This window comes from Aricia agestis, chromosome 11, assembly GCF_905147365.1.
Source record: "Aricia agestis chromosome 11, ilAriAges1.1, whole genome shotgun sequence".
NCBI classification, from domain to species: Eukaryota; Metazoa; Arthropoda; class Insecta; order Lepidoptera; family Lycaenidae; genus Aricia; species Aricia agestis.
In genome coordinates, this window is record NC_056416.1 from 2,036,903 (window position 1) to 2,059,396 (window position 22,494).

Sequence of the window (22,494 nt, forward strand, 5' to 3'; positions counted from 1 at the left end):
ATTTTCTGAAATTTGGTATGGAGATACTTTGAGTCCCGGGAACTAGGACATAGGATACTTTTGTCCCAGGATAATGTACGGTTCCCGCGCGATAAAAGAGTTTTGGCGCAACGGAGTTGCGGGCATCATCTAGTAGATACTATTCTTAGCAAAAATATCTTTGATTTAAGCTGGTTTTATCGATAAGCGTTTCGGCAGCGCCGTTGGAGCGCCAAAACGCTACTGACAAGCCTACCCCCATACTCGTACATCTTCGAACGCGCGCGCTCCAGCCTCCAACGGCACTGCCGAAACGCTTAAAGGGGTGACAGACGTACGAACTTAAAGTACGCGGGTTTTAAGTTCGCGAACTTACTCGGCTCGCGTCGGTGATACACGAGAATCGCTCACACTGGATTACCATGCCCCCAGGCTCGCGGCTCTTTGCTGATACACAGGCGATTAAGATCGTCGAGCCATAAGTCCGCGTACTTACTCGCGTGTCTGTCACCCCCTTTAGCGATAAAACCAGCCTTAGAAATTTCGCGCCAGTATGCACAATTTGGGTTCGGTGTTTTTAGGCAGCAAAAGAAGTATCGCTTCGAAAATATTTGTGCGCGCTTCTGAGACAGACAAATACAGCTGGCGTGAACAGTGAAAAATATGCTAATGTGACATTTAGTATAAATAGCTTATTAAAAATGAATGAAGGGCTATCATTTATAGTTATCTCCGCAAGTGACAGCGGCTTTTAGGCTTCGAAGTGCGCATCAGCCAGCTGATAAACAGCTTGTGTGTTCCTTTGTACTACAGCATTTAAAACTTTTTAATTATATTTTTATTAATTTTAATGGTGTCGCGTCGCGTCTTTACCTAGAGCTCACACAGAACCATAAAGTTAATATACCTAGCGGATTAGAGCAACTATCTCGAGCTGTCAAGCGAAACCGAAATTGGTTTCATCTGTGTGTAAAAATATGTGTACGTAAACACTAAACAGTATACACTTACACAAGGATGATTGAACATAATTTCTATGAGATGAGTTTTTCATATAATATCATTGTATGAGATTAAATTGTCATCGTGCGGCACGTGCCGACTGGACGTCAAAAAAAGAGTGCTGCTATCATGTATCACACGTCTCTTTTTACCACGCAGTGTTACTGATAGTGACATATCTCTTGCTGGCCTTTGTTTCTCTATTCCGCTAGGTATACACAGAACACAGCTCTAACTTTACAGGAGCTAACTAGTTAAACTCTAGATATAATAAATAAATTACTAACAAGTAAGAATGCTCTATTATGAAAATACTTTACATGGGGTTAAGCAATAGGTTAAGTTTATCCTGGAGTTAAAAAGCTGAATTATATAACCGACTTCCAAAAAAATTGTCTATATGGTCAAATATTAAAGACTTTATTTGCTTTAGGCTGTATTTTTTATAATTATTTATTCTACTTCTTAAACGCGTTAATTATATTTATTTTCGCAGAGAGGCAAATACCTACATGCTGTCGAAAATATAAATGTCTGCGATTTATAACTTGTCGATTGGCGTGAAACATTGCTTCCATTGATTTAAAACTATTTTAAAAGCATTCGAACAACTTGTCGTATTAATAAAAAGGTATTTATTTAACAACTTAAAAAATGTTCGCTATTTATTATTTTATTACAGGTGCCTGAGGCACAGTAGAAATGAATAAGGAATTTACTTAAACTGACATATTTTAGGGACACTTACGAAATTTATTTGCCAAAGAGTCACTCTGTCTATTGTTCTGAGGTGTATTCTGTTATTTCTATCGTAGAGAACTCTTCCTATGGTGACCGACGACCGTGTCAATTATGCTCTACAAAAGTGATGCGCCGCAATTTTATTCGATGTCGATAAACGATAAAATATCTTCGATTTTTATTATTATTCTATTTCGGTTGTTTAATTAATAAAATAAATTCACTCACCTAGTACTTAGTAGCTACCTAAAATTACACTAGTATAATAAAAATGTTTAAATTTTGCAATAAGAATTTTAACTTGATCATGCTATAATGAATAATAATCTATAACTTTATTCGTAATATTATTGTCAGCTTCATAAAATACTAGCGGTCGCCCGCGGCTCCGCTCGCGTAGATGTCAGTTACCGCTGCAATTTGCAAAAAGCCTACCCAGGAAAGACACGGTCAGCAAAATGATTCCCAGGTCAATACACAAACACCGACATTAACATCGACGACGCAGTCATTATCCGCAGGCTGTAAGATTATCTTTCTGTGGATGTTAAAGTTGTTAATGATGAGAATATTTAAATGTAATTAATAATAATTAATAAGTTTTCACTTCTGACGGTAGTCCCGGAGTGCAACCCGTTGTTTTAGGATAGATAACTAAAGCGATTATTGTAGAGCTTCTCTATAAACAACATTTGACGTTTTGTTATTTTCGTAACAAAATATACTGATGGTCGGGAGCCCCGACTCGTAATAGGGCAATGTAAGGTTACCCATACCTACTAATAATATATTATATTCTGTGCCCATACGTAAAACATTATTTTTAACCGACTTCCAAAAAGGAGGAGGTTATAACTTCACCGTTTGTTGACCGATTTTCATGATTCTTTTGTCGTTGTACAGGGTTGAATTCAAATTTGGTACCCTGTTCACAAAAGTGGTGATCTGATGATGGCATCCATGAGGAATCGAAAGGACTCGTTGAAATTTTTATGGAAACATATAGTGATTTCGATTTTTTCTGAAGCATTTGAGGTGAATGCTACCAAAAAGTAAGACTTCGTACCAGGTTATACCCTGAAACAGAACTATTGAATCCTTATAGATACAGGTTCGGGGATTCGGCGTTATTTAAACAACTGAAAGCATAAGCCACTTTCAGTTACACGTCAATTTGATTAATCATTATAATTACAACCATAATTATTACACCATGGGTCATCACATTATGACCCAATTATTGGTACTATTACTTCAAACGAATGAAATTATAGTACAGAATTCGTTGAGATTTAGTCGAATTTTGAAAAAGGCACTAATGAATAATTAGAATTATTTCATACTTTTTAGGTCATTTTAAGAATATTGTTTTTTCCTTGGAAGTCGGGTTCAATTTTTTGTTAAAAAATGATAATCGTAAATCTATTCCTACTAATTTGAATGTTTGGCCCTGGGATTAATTTATCGTTAGTGCAAAAGATTTTTTTACAGGAAATTGGAGCCTTTTGAAGGGTACTTATAGGTAATATCAGTAGGGATCATTGGTATTCTTGGTAAGTATATGAGCTAATTCACCAGCTGCAGGGCCGGTCATAATCATCGCTAGTACTGCGCGCCTTGGTAGTTGGTACTTAGCGCCCACTTCGAAACGGGCGTAAATTGCAAATTTTAATTTCACCATAACTTCTAAACCAAACGTCCAATTTTAATCATTCAAAGTTAAAATATTATTTACATAAATTGTACTTAGTGATGAAATAATTTATTTTGATAAGGATTCTCAGCATGAGTAAAATAAATGCGTTTAAATGTAGTCCACAAAAAAATCAAGATTTTTAAATAAAAAAATGGTTGTTGTGCCTCAATCGACATAGATAGGTATAGTGTGTCGCGGACATTTTTGTAGATATTTATAAGATCTACATTTACTTTGAACATTATATGGTTCTATCTTTTATAGTTTAGGCAGCGTACGCAAAATAACTAAATTTTCTGGTTGATTTTTTTCACCTTGTGTCAGAAAAACCAAAATATCTTTCGGAACCCTATATTTTCCAAAATAAAAAGTAGCCTATGTTACTCATAAATAATGTAGCTTTCAAATGGTGAAAGAATTTTTAAAATCGGTCCAGTAATTTTTGAGCCTATTCATTACAATTAAACAAACAAACATACAAACAAACAAACAAACAAACAAAGTTTACCTCTTTATAATATTAGTATAGATTATATTTAAAAATTGAATGGGTGATTTAACATTCATTGATATTCAGATGCAATAACAATAAAACATGCAAATTCAGTGCACAAATATAATTCATATCTGTTTTGTAACATTTATAATCCCAATTTAGAAGTTCATATTAAGATAGATTTATGATTTATACATCATAAAAAGTGATAAGTTCAGATTTTATGATGTGAATTTATTAGTTCCGCGTTTGCATTCGGTGCTGCAACATTTAAATTTTTAGTATAAAATACATAATGTATTGCAATGCTAAAAAGCAGTAAGTGTTGCAAATGTCAATAACATATTTTGTATTATAGATTATTTTATTTTACAATAGATAAATTATTTAAAAATCACGTTCGTAGACGCCAATCGATTTTAAAATTGCCTTTTAAGTAAAATATATATTTGATAAATCGATAACTTTAGTAAAAAATTATGTCGATAAATCAATATCCGATTTACAATTAACCAACTTGAACTTGACAAATTAAAATTGTAGGCTTTCATCGATACACCTACCGAATACACTGGTTTTTAATTACATCATTTATTTAAAAGTTAAAATTGAAAGCTTTGCACACAACAAATCGATCAGCTTTTAATACAGATTGTGCTGAAACTGTTAATTAAAATTGTATCATGTATCAAAATATGCAATTTTTAATGTAAATGCATAGCTATGCATATTATAGCTGTAATTATTTTGAATTGATATTGAGATTAAAAGTAAATATTTAAACTATATTTTTCAGCATGGAGTACCCCGACAAGTATATAATATTATATTTATCGTTACCTAATGTGTAAAAACTTTAAAAACAAGTAGTTATGTAGTAATGTGAATAATTAATTATCAGAAAAGAAATATAATGTAAACTCGTGTGTCTCGTAACAACTCTTAGGTATAATATACCTACTATGTAAAAGTAAGGTATTCAAAAAACGTTGTATAGTCTGTCAAGAAAGTAAAAAAATTAAAAAGTGGCAACATACGATGTTGTCACTTTTTAATTTCTTTACTTTTTCGACAGAAAATACTACTCTAACTTTTCTAATGACTACTAAATAGAATAATATTATACCTTTAGCTTTTCACATATTTTCAACACATAGGTAAACCACAGACAATGTTAAAAAAAATCTAAAGCCACAACAAGCCGCTCTATAAATATGCACAACACCTGCAAGTGAAAAGCGTGTAAATATCACAAAAATAAATGTAATTTATAATGCGAACTGCATTTATCGTATAAACGGTCAGCCATTTACAGATTAAATCACTGCTACCGGTAATTTGATTTATTTGATAGTCGATAATGATCACCGTTTAAGGTGTTTTATCGTGACTCGTGACATTACGGGCACAACACTAAATGCTGAATTAAATTAGTGTTTCATTGTTTTTATACATGCTAATAATATTAATACCATTGAGTGTTTGTCTGTTTTTCTGTATGTCTGTTAAAATTTGGTATGGAGATAATATACTACGCGACACGGGAAAGAACATGGAATACTTTTTATCCCGGAAAAATGTACGGTTCCCGCGCGATACGTGTGTCGTTTTTATTATTTTTGGCAAAACGAAGTTATCTAGAGGTACTATTATGAAAAGATTTATTAAACTCTACTCTACTTAAACTCAAATAAATTAAACTCAACACAAACTCAAATGAAACTCAACTAAAACCAAACACAACTCAACTCAAAATCAACGCTCTCTTTTTAGATAATAATACTTAATAATAATACTCCCCACACCGGTTTCGGTGACGGTGGCCAGTTTCATTGAAACCAGGCCTGCGCAGGGTTTTAGTGGGTAGTCCCGGGTACGGATACTACGTCCGTCCTGGGGAGTCCCACATACCTCGGTGGTCCTCCCCAGGCCCCGGGGATGCGTAAATGCATTCCCCCAACGATAAAAAAAGGCCTGCGCAGGAGTAATTTTATAGTGCCCAAATGTGTGCGCAGTACACAAGAGCACTCTCTATTCCTTTCACTCTTATAACCCAGTGGGACGGATGACCGACACGACTAGCGAGAGATCATGCGCAGGACCGACTTTTACATGCCCATCAGACAATCAGGTGATCAGCCTGCATCGTCCTAACCAAACTTGGAAATAATATGTTTCCAACGCGGGAATCGAACCCACGACCTCCGAGTCTCTAAACCACTAGACCACGGAGTCGTCAGTTTTAGATTTAAAATATTATATACCAGCGACATAGTCCAACGAGCTGAAATAAATGAAATAATGTGTACACTAACATAGTAAAAGCTCTTATCTTGTGCCTTGTAAGTCATTGTATCCTATGCAACATTACATTGCGTACATACCATACAGTCCTGTTATCCAGGCTATCTTAGCCGATATCTAAGCCAGCCGTTTTCAAAATGTTCTCCGCGGAGCCATGGGGCTCTGAAAATGTCTGGTAAAGGCTCCGCAAGCGATACATTACTAACAATTGTTCTTAGAAATGTCATTAGATGGAGACAATTAATTCAAAGACAAAACGTCCTCTTTTTGGAAGCCCGTAAAATGTCGCTTCTTAAAAGAGTTCCGCCACGAAAAATGTTTGAGAACCGCTGATCTAAGCTGTATAGCGCATGCTCATATTATGCGCTATACAACGTGATACACGGTCCGTATTTTAATACAACGTCGGCTACTAATATGTTGACAGCTACAAGCTACAACGAGCTATCTCGTATGTTGGAGTATGGTAGAGAATAATAATTATAGAATCTATTAAAATATTCTTAAATATATAACTCGTGAGATTTTATAGGACTGGTCACGGGCTTTTGTAGTTTGCGTATGAAAATAATAGGTAAGTTACCTATCCAAATTTTAAAATCTAACAGATTCCGACGGTCTGACCTCTGCATTACAGATCTCGTAGTTAGGGTGCGTTCCCTTGTTGTTATAAACCATAAATTATTGTATATAAACGTCCTGTCGGACTTAAAAGGTAACATGTTTTATTACATTCTTAAAACTTCATGTAAAACGGTAGTTCAATAGGTTAATGGACGCCTACCAGAATTATCTTATTTGGAATACTACTAATGGCTAATGGCTACAATTATATTATATTTTGATATTTTAAAAGTTTTTATAGTTTACCTATTTCAATTTCATTGTTGATATAAAATTATACATTGTGGGTAGATCACAAGTTTCAAAACGTTACTTTTATAGCCTGGACTATTCAGTTTCTGACAGTACTTATCTACTTCTTTTTCCTCAAGGTAAAGAGAAAGAAGACTGTTTACTTTAACTTTCGCAGATGCCTCACATTTAGTAGAGCCTGCACTGGCTACTGGGGTTTATATTTTGTATGAGACTATGGACGACGCCGCCGTGGCCGGCCTCGAAAAAGATGACGCGATGAGCTTGACAAATACGAGCCAGGTTGGGCTACGGCTGCGTTGGATAGAGAGAACTGGAAGACTTTGGGGGAGGCCTTTGCCCAGCAGTGGGACAGCATAGGCTCTTAAAAAAAATGAGTGTAGGCCACTTTATTTCCGCCCCACATGTACGAAATCTACCGCCCCCTAAGGACGCTGCCGCCTGTGGGCGTGCGGCCTATTTACAAATCCAGCCCCCGTAGACAAGTGGCAAAACTCTAACGCTAACGCTAGCGCTACAAAATGTATGGATTTGACATTAGTATTCGCTAGCGAAGCGATGACTTATGTCAAATCGCATACATTTTGTAGCGCTAGCGTTAGCGTTAGCGCTTTGCCACTTGTCTACAGGCCCTGGGCTGCTAGAGCCCCGTGCTTAATGGAGATTTTGTGTAAATTAAATCAACATAGTCTCCATTACGCCTTCTTCTTACAGATTCGCCATTAAGATTAATTAATGTTCCTTCCTCTTCCAGATGGAGCTCAGAAGACGAAGCGGCGCCTCATCAGTAACATACTGGATTTTTCTGTTACAAGTAATTTTGTTTCCATACAGTATCTTCATATCATTAAAATCAAGTGACCTCTCTATTCGTAGCGTGAGAACCTTACATTTTGACGTATCAACTTTCCCGGGCTCTTTCTTTCATTGAAATCGGTTCAGCTGTTTAGGCGTGTCGGTCTGTCTATTCATGACAAGGGTGTCTCTTATTGTCGATTACAACGGACAGATACATAGAACCACTCTCGCATTTTTAATATAAGTATGTTTTTAAATATCCCGCCTTTGCCTTAAGACAAAGGCGTGGTGCTAAACTTATTCGGAGTCATGTGTGCTCTTAACTTCCGAAGATATATTGCATCCAGTGTCCCTAAAATGGCACTCTGCCCCCCAGATGCTGTGCTGCGCGCGGCGGGGCGCGGGTCACGGGCGGCTGATGGACCCGCCCGCCCGCAACTCCATGTGGCGCTTCGGCTACCCCAACCCCGTCAACTACAACGACAATGAGCTCTTCTGCGGCGGATATGCCGGTCAGTCACTGTTCCATTTAGCTGGCGCAGAGACCTTGATAGCTAATAGAGGCTTAAATATTATTGTCAGCTGCTGTGTATTGGAATGCGGTTGTATGCGGTTTCGGTAGTTATAAAATGCTGACAGACTTTTGACGGTGCAATGCACGGTGCACCATACCAATCACCAACTAACGAAATGCTGACAATCCATACGGTTTGTTTCAAAGATTCAAAGATTCAAAGACTTTATTAGCATCCAAGTATAGTATACAATATACAAATTCCACACACATTCCAATGCAATAAACTCAAATCCTAGTAAATCTAGACACATCGACTCAACTTCTAGTTAGTTTACTCTTAGTCACCTTGCGATGCGACTAAAACTAAGCACCAATGACTGTGATCATTGTGTTGGAATTAGGTAGTGTGATAAATTAAGACAGCGACTTTAAAATAATTATAGTAATACGAAACTTTAAAGAAATTTAATATTTCCCAACGGACACTAATAATGGACATTGGACTCGCTCGGGCGAACGATCGCATAATGCCAACGAGTTTTCTGCTCAAAAGCAAGTAAATATGATATTTTGACATCAAAAAATGGCGCACAATCAGACCCCCCGTTGGAATATTAATTGCATTTCACAGCTCTTTAAACGCTATGTTCTTTGTAAACGGGCGTTCTAGGGTCATAATTTTCCTTCGCTATGGCACTTGCTAGTTACAACTTGCAGTGTGGTAGAGCAACATGTTTCCTCTCGTCACCATCCATTAAAATTTTTTACTTCTTATTAATTGTACCCAGATGATGTACCGGATAAGAAGACTCCGTATTGAGTAATATTTTTTAGGTAATATTTTTAGGTAATATTTATTTATTAGGTAATAGGTATTCCACCTAAAATAACATTGATATCACTTATTGGGAATGTAGCAGGCAACAAAATTCATATAGGTAAACTCAAACTCAAACTCAAACTCAAAATTTTTTATTCAGAATAAAATTTTTCAAATATTCTCTGACGTCGGGGCTACACAGATGCCTACCACCGGTTCGGGAACTAACCCGGCGAGAAGAACCGGCGTAAGAAACTCGCACGGGGCCATCTTTTTCTAAAAAGATGGAAAATTACAAAAAATATATTATAAAATAACAGTGTCATTATGACTAAATAAAATACAACGAGTGTACAATTATTATACATATTATAATGAAACAGCTCTGCAGGGGGCGACCTTATTCCCATGGTGTACTATCATTCATGAAATCAGTAACTTTATAGTACGCTTTGGTACACAAACGTTCTTTAACAACTTTTTTAAATCTATTAATTGAGAGATTTTGAACGATTTCTGGGATCTTATTATAAAGGCGTATACATACATTGACCTTTATAAGAATTTTTGACTTTAGTAAGTCTAGTCACCGGAATTTCAAGCTTATGTTTATTACGAGTATTTCTCCCATGGGTATCACATTTTTTCGTGAATTGATATATATTCTTTTTAACATATAATACATTTGATAGGAAATATTGAGAAGCAACAGTTAAGATTCCAGTTTCCTTAAATTTTTCTCTAAGTGAAGTATTACGGGCCAACTTGTAGATTGCCCGCACAGCTCGCTTCTGCAGCACAAAAATTGTATTTATATCTGCAGCATTGCCCCACAGCAAAATGCCGTAGGACATAATACTATGAAAGTAACTAAAATACACTAGACGTGCTGTTGTTTCATCTGAAAATTGTCTAATCTTACTTACTGCATATGCTGCTGAACTGAGTCTGTCGGCCAACCCAGCAATATGAGGGCCCCACTGAAGCTTGGAGTCTAGTGTAATACCTAAAAATACAGCTGTATCCACTAGCTCCATAACATCACCATTTAAAAGCACATTGGTTTCCGTTTGCCTTACATTGGGCAATTTGAATTATTTGTAAATGGTATTTTGATGGTGGCAGGTATTATAGCTACAAAATATTATCCTAAGCTCTCGAGACTGCATAAATTAAGAGAAGCAATGACCGTCGAAGCCTCAAAATTCCGCATGACGCAATTATGTCAGGAATAGTTTGACGACCTCTGTGGCTCAGTGGTGAGCGTGTCGGTAGCTCAAGCCGGGGGTCGCGGGTTCGAATCCCGCCGACGGAACAAAAAGTTTTCAATGTTCCCGGGTCTGGATGTGTATTAAATATATGTATGATATAATAAAAATCTTAAATATATGTATAGTATAAAGTATTAAATATATTTCCGTTGTCTGGTACCTGTAACACAAGTCCTTTAGGTACTTAGCACGGGGCCAGACTGACGTGGTGTGAAGCGTCCATAGATATTATTATTATTATTATTATTATAGTCAAGAAGTTCGCATTCCGACTCATCACGGTTTTTGTGCTGTTACTAATAGTCGAAGCCATTATTGATTCTGAGGTCAGCGACTCGGCTATTATCTCAATTACTTTTTATGTTAAGGAAAACAATAGAAATGAGATGAGCTATGCAGCACGTGACATGGCAGTTATTGTTGTGAATCGTGCTTGGCGCTATTTAAAACCTTTAAAATTTTGATCGCCCTAGCTAAGCTACATGAACATGAGTACCTAACCAGTACATTACAATTCACATTACAGCCCTTAATCCAGTAGATGTTTGGTGATGGATGGAGCTACTTGCTTTGGTCGATTTATGTCAACCCTGGGGTTGGCTGGCCAACAGATCGACTTATGACTACTTACTTACGTTTGCATTTTTCTTGACCAAATAACGTAGGTCCACCACCTGCCTATCAATTGGTATTATCTAGTAGTGCTAGATTTAAAAAGTCGGTAAAAGACGATGTACAAGATCTAATAGAGGCTGTGTTCAGTCCAGTGGGAGCAGAACGGCGGTCGTTGCGGCGTGTGCGGCGACGCGGACCACCTCAACTCGCCGCGGCCGCACGAGGCCGGCGGCATGTACGGCAAGGGCATCATCACGAGGCACTACAGTGTGGGGCAGGTGAGTGGAGCTGACAGGGACCGCGGTCAGGCCAGGGGACCGCCTCAACTCGCCGCGGCCGCACGAGGCCGGCGGCATGTACGGCAAGGGCATCATCACGAGGCACTACAGTGTGGGGCAGGTGAGTGGAGCTGACAGGGACCACGGTCAGGCCAGGGGGACCACCTTAACTCGTCGCGGCCGCACGAGGCCGGCGGCATGTACGGCATGCACAATAAGGTGCAGAATAGACTATAGAGGCACTTCAGTGGAGTGACTGGCAGAAGCCATATAGTCAGGAAGCAGAATAGAAGCACTAAAGAGTAAAGTATATACTAGGTAGGTGAAGTAACTGGCAGAAGCCATAGTCAGTCAAGAAGTAGATAAAGGCAATAAAGTGTCGCACCTGTTAATAATAATTAATTATTGAAAAATTAATGAATTTAAAATCATTGTCGGCGTAATAAGCAACAACAATCTGAATAAATGGTTCTGCCCCCGTAGACAAGTGGCAAAACGCTTACGCTAACGCTAACGCTAGCGCTACAAAATGTATGGATTTGACATTAGTATTCGCTAGCGAAGCGATGACTTATGTCAAATCGCATACATTTTGTAGCGCTTGCGTTAGCGTTAGCGTTAGCGCTTTGCCACTTGTCTACAGGCCCTGGAAAGGTGTACTAAAAATACGACGTTGCGTTTCAGGAAATAGAGGTTGAGATTGAGCTAACGGCGAACCATCTGGGCACGTTCGTGATGAAGATGTGCCCTAACAACAATCCGAAACAGGAGGCCACACAGGAATGTTTCGACAGGTGGGTCTTGTGGTATTTTCAGACGTGTAGAAAATTTGGGTCCTATTAAAGTCTTAGAAGGCTTGGCTAAAGGACAAATAATTATGACTCAGTAGTTTGGTACTACCAATCAAGGCCTTTTGGTATTTCTGTAGCGAATAAACCTTTTGAAGAAACTATTTTTAACACCATTTTCCTTAAACATTGCAACGACGAAATAAGTATAGGCCTTTAATCGAATAAATGGCAATTAATCAATCAATCACTTCCAATAAATAGCATGCAAATCGCAATTTAAGTAATCCAAACTAAAAGCTGGGAAGGCCATGATTATCATTCGGACTTTTTTCCGGGTTTACACGTACCTATGACATAACGACTTTCCTTAAACATTATCCTGCTTGGGTTCTAGATACCCACTGTACATATCCGGGACCAGGGAGGATAGGTTCCTCATTCCGCTGGACACGGCAAAGAAGGATACCTTTAGGTACCGGGTGCGACTACCGCCCTACGTCACCTGTACGCAGTGCGTGCTGCAGTGGACTTATTATACAGGTGAGAATCCAACATTACAAATCCCCTCAAAATAGTGCTGCTCGTCGCTTTATTCTTACCAAGAAACATTTGCTGTAGTTTTTGGTCGATTTGAATGTTACGTCGATAAGAATATAAGTTGTCAATCTGGATCAAGGATCTAGGATCCTTGACGTTTTAAGGGCGATACAACACCAGTATTCACTAAGAAGCAATGCGATCAACGCTACTAGTTTGGCAAGATGTGTTGAGAAGAAGAAACCTGCTAGAAACCAGTTGCGGCCTTAACCCATTGCGAGGCCCCGGGCGGCAGGTCTTTGTGAGGCCCTTTGTCCTTCGGAAAAGTACCTGTATTTTTTTTTTTGTTTGACGCGAGGCCCCAGCAAGAGCGAGACCCTAGGCGATTGCCCTGTCCGCCACCCCCTAAGGCCGCCACTGCTAGAAACGAAACTAGTATTGAGTGGTCTATTTGTCAGCCTGTTAAAAATCTGAGCTTATACTAGCGTCTGATTGTCTAGAAACTCTATTCCTCCGTTGATGATTCCAGGTAACATGTGGGGTATCTGCCCTAACGGCACCGAGGCCGTGGGCTGCGGGCGCTCGGAGACGTTCCGCAATTGCGCAGACATCAGCGTCGTCACCAACACCGGCGGTCTACCACCGGCCTTCGCCAGCGACTTCCGCCGAGACAACCCCTTCCTGCTGTATTACAGAGACGCCTTCATGCCGCAGAATGTGTATCCGCTTGTTATCAGGTTGGTTGGCTTAATAATAATAATTATAGACTTACACCCTTACAACTACTTGTATATGTACTACTATATTCAGGGTGTAACATAAAAACATAAGTTTTGTGCGTATTACTGTACTATTATCTATTCTGTAGTACTACGAAAGTGCAAATTATGCGTCCCTTGTATATTAGGTATTAGTTTTCTGTGAAAGTAGCAGTCACAAGCGTAACACCTATTGTATGTTCATATTCATATGACATTAGCGCATTAATTTTTATGTACACACTTGTGCACAGTATAGAACATGAAGTCAAAAGTGATTCTTTCAGCGCTGCTACTACCGCAGTAAAAATACAAGGGACACATCACTAAGGCCCTGTTTCACCACTTCCTGATAAGTGACGAATAGGCTATCCACCAATTAACTTGACAGATCAAGTATGGAGAATCTATCAAAAAAGTTGTGAATAGCCTATTCAGCACTTTATCAAAAAGTGGTGAAACGGCCCCCCCGATTTTTTACACTACGTAGTACTTACTACTACTTACGCTTTTTCTTCGCACATTTAAAATGAAAATTATTGCGGCAGAATAGCACCGAGTTTTTTATGCATTTACTGTACATAGTCACTTTGTAAAATTTCAGAAAGACCCACCAAAACTTACGAATAAGCGGACAGCGGTCTAGGTAAAAAAGCTGTAAATATTTTGATGCTGCTCTCAACCTTTTGTACAGCCTATTGAAAATTGTATTATTTTTCAGCAGTTTCGACGAAGATGATACACAGACTGTCGTAGAACCTCTTGTAATTAGGTATTGTTTTGTGTGTTTGTGTTTTATGTTATGTGTTGTCGCAGTATAAAATATATCATACAATAAAATAACTCAGTTCTGGCATGTCGCTGTGTTGAATAATTTTCTTTTTTCACTTTTTGCTCAACACAGAGACAAGCTTTAGACACATTCGCCAGATTCGGGATGGTCTAGTTTAGATATGGTATACTGTATATCATTTATCTTATGGCGTTGTTGTGTAAATACGTTTGGTTTTGTTTTGTTCTTGTATTTTTGTTTGTTTGTCGTTTCTCTTTAACATTGTGACTAACCTTGTTGACTTAGATGTTTTGTGTCTGACACCGAGGTGTTAAAAGTAAATGTCTGTCTTTTGTGTTTCTTTTGTTTCGTTGTGGGTTGTAAAATATTTTGTGATATTTCTTGGGTAAAAAACGCGGCTTTGTGGGTGTCATATAAGCGACGGAAGTGTTCCCTGTTCTACCCTGTACTGCAGGTGTAATAATAACAACGTTATATTCACAAGTGGATGGCTAACAGACGTTTGTAGTCGGGTTTCGTCAAGCATATTACGTACATGGAGTCATGGACCGACTATAAATAACGAAATCACGTCTACAATCTGCCTATGAATCAATTTCTTAGATAAAAATTGATGATTTTATTAACACGCGTTAGATTTAGACGCGTATAAGCTGTAAAGCTAAGGTCCGATTTCCTCAACGACTGTTAAAGTTAATGCTCAAATATCACGTTATTTCTTTCGTTTTTCATATTATGAATTAAAGAGAAGACAATATGACATTTTAACAAGCTGTTTACACGAACAGACGTTGATGAAATTGAGACTAAGTACATTATTCTAAAAACTTAGCTATTTTACAACTCTGATGTTTTATGTGTGTTACACTCAAATAATGTACCTAACTTTGTTCGTGTGTGTTTCAGGGACCAAGTGTGCTTGCCTTCTGAAGGGTACGCGCGTATCCCGGGCATGCTGAACTGGTGCCAGACCAACTGCCTGCGGTACCCGCCGCACTGTCCCGAATCTCTTTGCAACTGTCCGTGAGTATCACAAACTCTATAGATAAACTTGGCCTATGGTAATACGAATAAAATGACAAATAGCCTGAGTGTCTCGTCAATGATTTAAAATGGCACCCGCAGAAAGTATAGCATTGAAAATAACATGATTTTTTTTATTTACAGCTCGATCTGCGAAGCTATCGGCGAGCTGGAAGGAAAAGAAGGTGCTGACGTGTACTGCATGGACCAGTGTATAGTGTACCCGCCGCGCTGCCCGAAAAACAGATGCCGTTGCTACTAAGCACGTACCTGTAAAAAAATAGAAAATACTTTTTTTTAGTCTCAAAATTTTGTACTGCACTGGCTGTACCTATACTCTGCGAATGTTGAATTATTTGTACCTAGTATTTTGTAAATAATATTTTGATACTCCCAACCTCATCATGTAAACTTACCCTGTAAAAATTGTATTATATTTATACTAGGTGCCTTGTTTTTGTACAATATTACTTACTGAAATACTTCTATACGCTTGCACCAGCCTTTTCAATAGATCAAATAAGACAGAATCAAAGCCATAATCCGTAGATTCTGTCACTATTCTGGTCTGTAAGTTTATAATAATTATTGTACCAAGTTATTTTCTGGTTCTAGAGAACTAGAAAGAACTAGAAAGTTACCTTACCGTATGCACAAGATACTAATTTGTTTTATACTTACCTATTTATTTGTTAGTGCCAATAAATGGGTATTAAAATTAATTTTTGTGCCAGATTAAATGTAATATCTGTATAAAATTGTAATTAGTCTTTATAAATAAAATAATAAAATGTTTTCTGGTTTTATTTTTTAAACTCAAACATTATTTTTAAAATGAACGTAAAATGTGCGAAATTGTGCAAACAAGAAGGAAAGGAAATATTATTTTTTATCTGTGGTCGTCATTGCCATCAGTCATGTGTCATTCATGTGTCAAATGTCAAATTTGTTTGTAAAATCAATTTTGGCAGAAAATTTCTAACAAAACCGGTCGATTTTTATTTACGCATACAAGTAAAACAATAATTCGCTTTAAATTGTCTAAATCTAAAATATGGGTGACTTACTGGAAGAAGATTTGGAGTTTAGAGGCGGCACTCTTCAACTATCCGCTGAAAATGTTCAGATTGGAAATGTCGATCGTAGTGACAATACAATAAGACTTCCCCAAATCAACCCCTCTGTGCTCTCAGGGGCAGATTCTTTGTCGTCCTCGGGATCCTTTGCAGGTAAGTCGTATTTCCTCCGAGATTCAATGTAGTGATCAATGTATCCTGAATTTCCTATAATTCGTTCCTAGGAAAGGACAAAATATAGATAAACTACTTTATCAGATAATTAACTTTGTTGCTATCACATAGCAATTTAGGTAAGTATTGCTTTATTCGTTATTGATTAGTGAAAAAGCTATATTAGTTAACATTTCGTGTTTGACACGTACAAAACATGTATTTAAGTTTTGTTGAGGAATGCATATTGAATCTAATATATTTACAGTTTATACATGTAGACAGTAAAGTATATTCACACACTCACAGTAAAACCCATATTACTCAAAAATCAAAACCAAGGGAACTGTATCCAGTGCCGTAAATAGGGCGGTGCCCAGGCACAGGGCGTAGACTCTGGGGGGGCGCAAAAATGGCCAAATCAGGCAGGAGTATTATTTTTTCGGTTTGCTCGTGATAATAGTTCCCGCTGCGCCCCTAGAGCATGATTCCAACAGTATAAAATAAACCTATACATTGCTTTGGGTAATATAATATCTAAAAAAGCAAAGGCGCAGTTGTAAAAGCTCGCACAGGGCGCTAAAAAGACTGCTTACGGCACTGACTGTATCCTACTCCTTACTATCCTTTTGAAATTTCAGATGCAAGAACGGATGGTCAGCCCAATAACACAACAAATACAGAGGAAGGGGCACATACTGTCTACCCTCGATATGATGTGCCTTTTGATAAGGAGAACATAAAGGATTTCTTTACATTTCGTAAGGGAGTTGTGGAGAATGCCATACAGGACTGTATAACTGCCTTACTGTTTCCGGAGGATGGGGAATATTTGGGCTCATGGCTACTCACTGAGTATGTAATTCAATTACTCAGTAAAATAAACATTTTAATGATACAATTAACATCATGCAAAAACAAAGGGTTATTAGGATTTTTACAAGTTTGTGATTGTGTCTCTTCATGATGTAATACCTCTGAAGCTTATCTCTTACAAAGTGGTAGACAAATTGATACACATTTATGTGTTTAAACATTTATTTTGTCTTTTAATAAAAATATACCGCCACATTTTAACCTATCAAGCCCCATAAGATCACCGGTTATCGCGACAACAAAAGAATAACAATAGATTTCCAAGAATCCACAATTGAAGGATTAAATAACCGTAAATAAATTTATCATTTATTATGCTTAGATAAAAACAATCTTATTTCAATAGGATAACACTCTGGGATAATGAAAAAGAGAGGATTGTACTTCTCACCTCAAGGCTTGTGATGACAATAAAGTATGATTTCATAGCAATGAAGCAGTTGGATTTCAAGAAGACTTATTTAGATGATTTGGATACAATTGTCATTGGAGAGCTAGTGTATCCCCCATCGTCATTAGTACCGTAAGTAATTGTCTAGTTGACTTACTAGTATAAATTATATTTATTATTTATATTCACTTTATATAATTTATTATATTCACAGATTATACAATGCTACATAACATTAAAATGTCTAAAAACTTCCTTGTCTGATGTGTTAAACACAACTTTTATAAGTGTGGATCTTTTAATAATTAATTAGTAAGCACATATTTTGAAACTCATGATGTTGAAATTTTTCTACTAAAAAAAAATACTCTTGAGTTACTTATAAATTTTTCTAAAGTGCATTAAACTGATACTTTCTAATTTAGTGCAGTTATAAGCAATATTACCGTGCAAACAGACAGTGGGAGCGACTTCATTGTATACTATGTTAATGTATTCTTCTAGACGTCTTAACGGTATAGCGACTGGTGTAACAACAGTGGTGAAAGACGTAGTCATCGACCGTCTTTGCCGGCGACCGTCTGGCGCTGATGAGGAGGCTAAATTGTTCGATCCCAAGTATTTTGAACCTAGGTATATTGAGTTGCCGTAGACGCTATATTTTTGTGTGGATTTAGTTTTCCATTTGCATGATAACACTTAGATAATGGTTGAAATATATTTGCTAACTAACAGTAGCCTAGCGTGCCTTGCTGGGGCCCTATATAAAAATTTGTTACGGGGCCCTTATGAAGGTTAACTTACATATGTTTGGATACAGTCTCCTACTTCCTAAAGTGCAGCTTGTAGAGCATAATAATTCTTATGAGTTAGACAAAGTTATTATGTTCTGTACCTTAGTATCCCTCCATGTCTCACCATCTCATAATTTCAAGCATAACTGATTATTTAATTAAAAAGAGTTAACCACACTAACATGATTTGAAATTTCAAATTGAAAGGAATGGATTATCTGGTAATCTTATATCTTTAAACGAGCAATTCTTATATATAATATATATATATATATATATATATATATATATATATATATATATATATATATATATATATATATATATATATATATATATATATATAATTAGAATCTCGGAATCGGCTCCAACGATTTTCATGAAATTTAGTATATATATATATATATATGTTTCGGGGGCGATAAATCGATCTAGCTAGGAATCATTTTTAAAAAATGTCATTTTATTCGTGTTTGATCGAATAGCGGTCAAATAGCTAATAAAATTAATAACTAGTACTTAATAACAATGAAAGTAGTACATTTAAGCAAATAATATACCTTCTCAGATCTAAAAACTAATGAAACGCGATTGCTTCATTATCTTTAATGAGGCCTAACACAAACCTTTTTATTTCGTAGTTAATATTAAGAAATTTTACAAAACATATTAGATCATTGTAGCTTCTTTTAGTTGCTTCTTCTTTAGATTTTTTTTAGTACCTAGTTATAGAAGTAGTAGATCAAAGCTTTGCGATGTTGTTAGTCTGATTATCATCGAACGGGGAGAAAGATAGAGGTTTAATAATTTAACGCTTATTCTATTCCGACGGGTAAGTGTAAAGATAGACATACTAATGCGCGAGTGAAAGAGAAAAAAGTTTTTGGCGTTCTTTATAATTTCTCCCTGTTCAGATACCGGACTTATAAAATAAGAATTTAATATAGCTATAAATAGTTGACATTTTATTCTATGATTGTTTTTTTTATTTATCTTATTATGTTACATTATTTATTCATCTATAAATCGATAGCACTTAGGAGAATAGAATAGAATAATTTTACTTATATCTTGCTTAGTGTTACTAGACACTAGACAGAATAGATATTATTATTATAATTCTTATGATTTGAACCAAAACGAAACGCGACGCGAGTCAAGAGTCGCGACGAGGTAGAATCACGCTATTTAACTTAACATCGAATCCCGTCGCGTTTCGTTCTTCAAATCAAATCAAAATAGTTTTTATTCAGAGTAATCTTTTCACAAAAAATTTCCGAACTTCGTTACTAAGGTGCCTACCACCGGTTCTTGACCCTTAGCTTACATTACAATCATAATATTCCAAAGTCACACCTATTCTGGTTTCAGAGAGCGGAACTTACGCGGCGTGCGTCTAATGTGGAACAAGGGCGAGGCGCTACCGCTGAAGACAGTGTGGAACCCATTCAGCCAAGATGTGCCTTTCCTTACCTTCGCCTCGCATCCTATTTATTGGCATAAAGGTAAATATAGCTTAAAAATAGTAACTAATTGTTTTATGTTTCTTAAAAACCAAATCGACAAAGTAGGACTTGGTCTATTCGGTAAGTCGCTTGATGTATACGCTGCGCGAACGCCCAGGAATTGTGCCTAACGGGCAATCGTGGAGATTGTATGTTTGTATGTGATATTATGTATGTGGTCCTCAATTTACTAAAAAAATTACTGATGCTATCTAAAGTGGGGTTTCACCATTGAAAACTTAAGGAATTTCTTGGAAGTTAAGTTGATCTAAACGGGAATCAAAACCCCTAAACCTAACGCACATTTTGCAAATTTCAACTTAAGTGACTGCCGCACTCAGAGACATTTAATTATGATTAACCTTCAATTTAATGAAGAGTTTGACAGATAATGTCAATTGTCAAGGCTTATGTCAAAATTTTAAATTAAAAAAACATTTAAGTAAATAATGTTCCACTCTGAGTGCGGAAGTTAGTTAGAGATTTTGAATTCTTTGTTTACATTTGGTACCTTCAACTTTACAGACGGTGGCGTGGAAGAACGCGCGACTTTTGACATGGAGATCTTCGCTCAAAAACTCCAGCGGGCCATCGAGTGTATGCCGGCGTCGGCGTGCTGCATACACCACTCGCCCATCGTGATACAGAGCTACCTGGGCATCACCTCGCTACTCCACAACAAAACCAGCATGGGCTTCTTCAAAGTGAGGGGAAAATTTAGCTTCTAAGTAGTGTTGGATTATAGTTGAGAGGTGGATTGGAAATGGGTTGGAATGTAGACGCAATCGTCGTAGGCGTTTTAGTGTTATACAGCATGGTGATTACGTGTCTCGAGACAGATAAGCAACAGACAATTGACAGCAGATGTCGTGCAATATTCGCTGTTAATTGCCTGTTGCTTACCTGTCGTAAGATACGTTATTGCCCTGTGGGTTTGTGTACGCGTTTTGTGTACGCGTTTGTGTAGAGCGTCCGTGGCCTAATGGGTAGACCTTCCGTTCGCACTCCTAGAGGGTGCAGGTTCGAACCCGGGTGGAGGTGTGTACCAATGAGACATTTTCTGATCTCAAGTACATAATACGGACGCAAGTACGGTGAAGGAAAACATCGTGAGGAAACCCGCACATAGTTGGTCCCAGACGTATTGACTAGTTCTTTCCTCTGGACTAGACCGACTATGATGCGAGAATGCCGTATGCGCTTGGGCAACCATACGGACATTTAAAAATCTTGTCCCAGGCACTACAGTATTTGAGGAGTGGTTACTTCGCTCTGAAAAATACTGTATAGATCATCCACAACGGATGTAAAGCCTAGTTTTTTTTTGTGTACGCGGGGTTAGCTTACGTTTCAATGGATAGTGTTATGACTTATGACATAATATAAAAATTAATTATATTTATCAGGCCCAAGTGCTGCGTTGGCTGGTTAATTCAGTACGACATATCCATTTAAAATACAGCCGAGTCGGCGTGCATGATTAAATCAGTACACTAACCTCCATTATACAAGTACGCTGGACCAATGATACCCTTTGAAATGACAGCTATTTTTTGTGCCTATTTGAAGCGGAATCAGCGCCCTCAATGCGGGGGCCGGGGGAAGAGAACTAAATCCAATGAGGTTATATAGTATAATACTTTAGAGATAAGATAAGCCTTTATTCACAACAATTATTTTACATTTACATAATTACACAAAACAAAATTATTTCCTTGTTGGTTGTCTTAAGACATAGGCCTCCTCCAGATTATGCCACATAGTCCTGTCTTTGCACTCTCTTCTCCAGTTCTTTGGTAGGTCATCTATATATATATATATATATTTAGGAAAACTTACAGCTAAAGTAACAAGTAGTTATAAAATATATATATATATATATATATATATATATATATATATATATATATATATATATATATATATATATATATATATATATATCAGTATAATACTTTATCTATGACTAAATCTGACGTAAAAATGACGTTTGATAGTCGCCATGTTAGCGCTGATAGCAGTAGTGGGAATACTAGTTTCTACATACAATAGCGATTAAGCGGCCATTTGCAAGTTACGTCAGATTTAGTACTCTTCCCCCGCATTGGGGGCGCTGATTCCGCTTCAAATATGCACAATAAACAGCTGGGTATCATAAGTCCAGCGTACTAATTGTATAATGGAGGTCAGTGAATCAGTATGACAGTAAAACGCTCACAGTTTTGCGGATTCCCAAGATTAGCGTGCTGAAAGCGAGTTTTGACCCTCACCGTAAGGCCGACTGTCCATCGCTGTTGTCGCCGGACCGCTACCGTGAACGAGAATATTTTGGGCCGATAAAATGCCTTTCTCTTTTCTGGCCTGGGCTATAGGTTTTATTTTCTACCGACATCTAGCGACCCAC

The 22,494-nt window shown here is 37.3% G+C and overlaps 2 protein-coding genes across 4 annotated transcripts; both read left to right on the forward strand.

Annotated features, from left to right (window-relative positions):
• Positions 1–7,848: 7,848 nt before the first annotated feature.
• On the forward strand, positions 7,849–15,697 carry LOC121731825. Its single transcript, XM_042121490.1, has 8 exons — positions 7,849–7,908; positions 8,269–8,404; positions 11,263–11,393; positions 12,078–12,187; positions 12,579–12,724; positions 13,251–13,458; positions 15,179–15,295; positions 15,440–15,697. The coding sequence occupies exons 1-8, from the start codon at positions 7,849–7,851 to the stop codon at positions 15,555–15,557; spliced, it is 1,026 nt and encodes a 341-aa protein (XP_041977424.1). The 3' UTR covers positions 15,558–15,697.
• A 574-nt stretch (positions 15,698–16,271) lies between these two features.
• LOC121731824 (tumor protein p63-regulated gene 1-like protein) lies at positions 16,272–21,029 on the forward strand. 3 transcript variants are annotated; one of them, XM_042121486.1, is made up of 6 exons: positions 16,272–16,524; positions 17,166–17,379; positions 17,747–17,923; positions 18,296–18,424; positions 19,957–20,090; positions 20,616–21,029. In XM_042121486.1, exons 1-6 carry the CDS (start codon positions 16,350–16,352, stop codon positions 20,816–20,818), a joined length of 1,032 nt encoding a protein of 343 aa, XP_041977420.1. In that variant the 5' UTR covers positions 16,272–16,349; the 3' UTR covers positions 20,819–21,029. The 3 variants fall into 3 exon arrangements, with proteins under 3 accessions (XP_041977420.1, XP_041977422.1, XP_041977423.1); XM_042121488.1 differs by having other exon boundaries at positions 18,296–18,397; XM_042121489.1 differs by lacking the exon at positions 18,296–18,424.
• Positions 21,030–22,494: the final 1,465 nt, after the last annotated feature.

Excerpts from the sequence above, each read along its gene's own strand:
- LOC121731825 (XM_042121490.1), top strand. The coding sequence starts at position 7,849 with ATGGAGCTCAGAAGACGAAGCGGCGCCTCATCAGTAACATACTGGATT. Across the intron at positions 12,725-13,250 it reads GCAGTGGACTTATTATACAG|GTAACATGTGGGGTATCTGC; the intron begins GTGAGAATCCAA and ends TGATGATTCCAG. Across the intron at positions 15,296-15,439 it reads GAATCTCTTTGCAACTGTCC|CTCGATCTGCGAAGCTATCG; the intron begins GTGAGTATCACA and ends TTTTATTTACAG.
- LOC121731824 (XM_042121486.1), top strand. The coding sequence starts at position 16,350 with ATGGGTGACTTACTGGAAGAAGATTTGGAGTTTAGAGGCGGCACTCTT. Across the intron at positions 17,380-17,746 it reads GGCTCATGGCTACTCACTGA|GATAACACTCTGGGATAATG; the intron begins GTATGTAATTCA and ends TTATTTCAATAG. Across the intron at positions 18,425-19,956 it reads CCCAAGTATTTTGAACCTAG|AGAGCGGAACTTACGCGGCG; the intron begins GTATATTGAGTT and ends TTCTGGTTTCAG.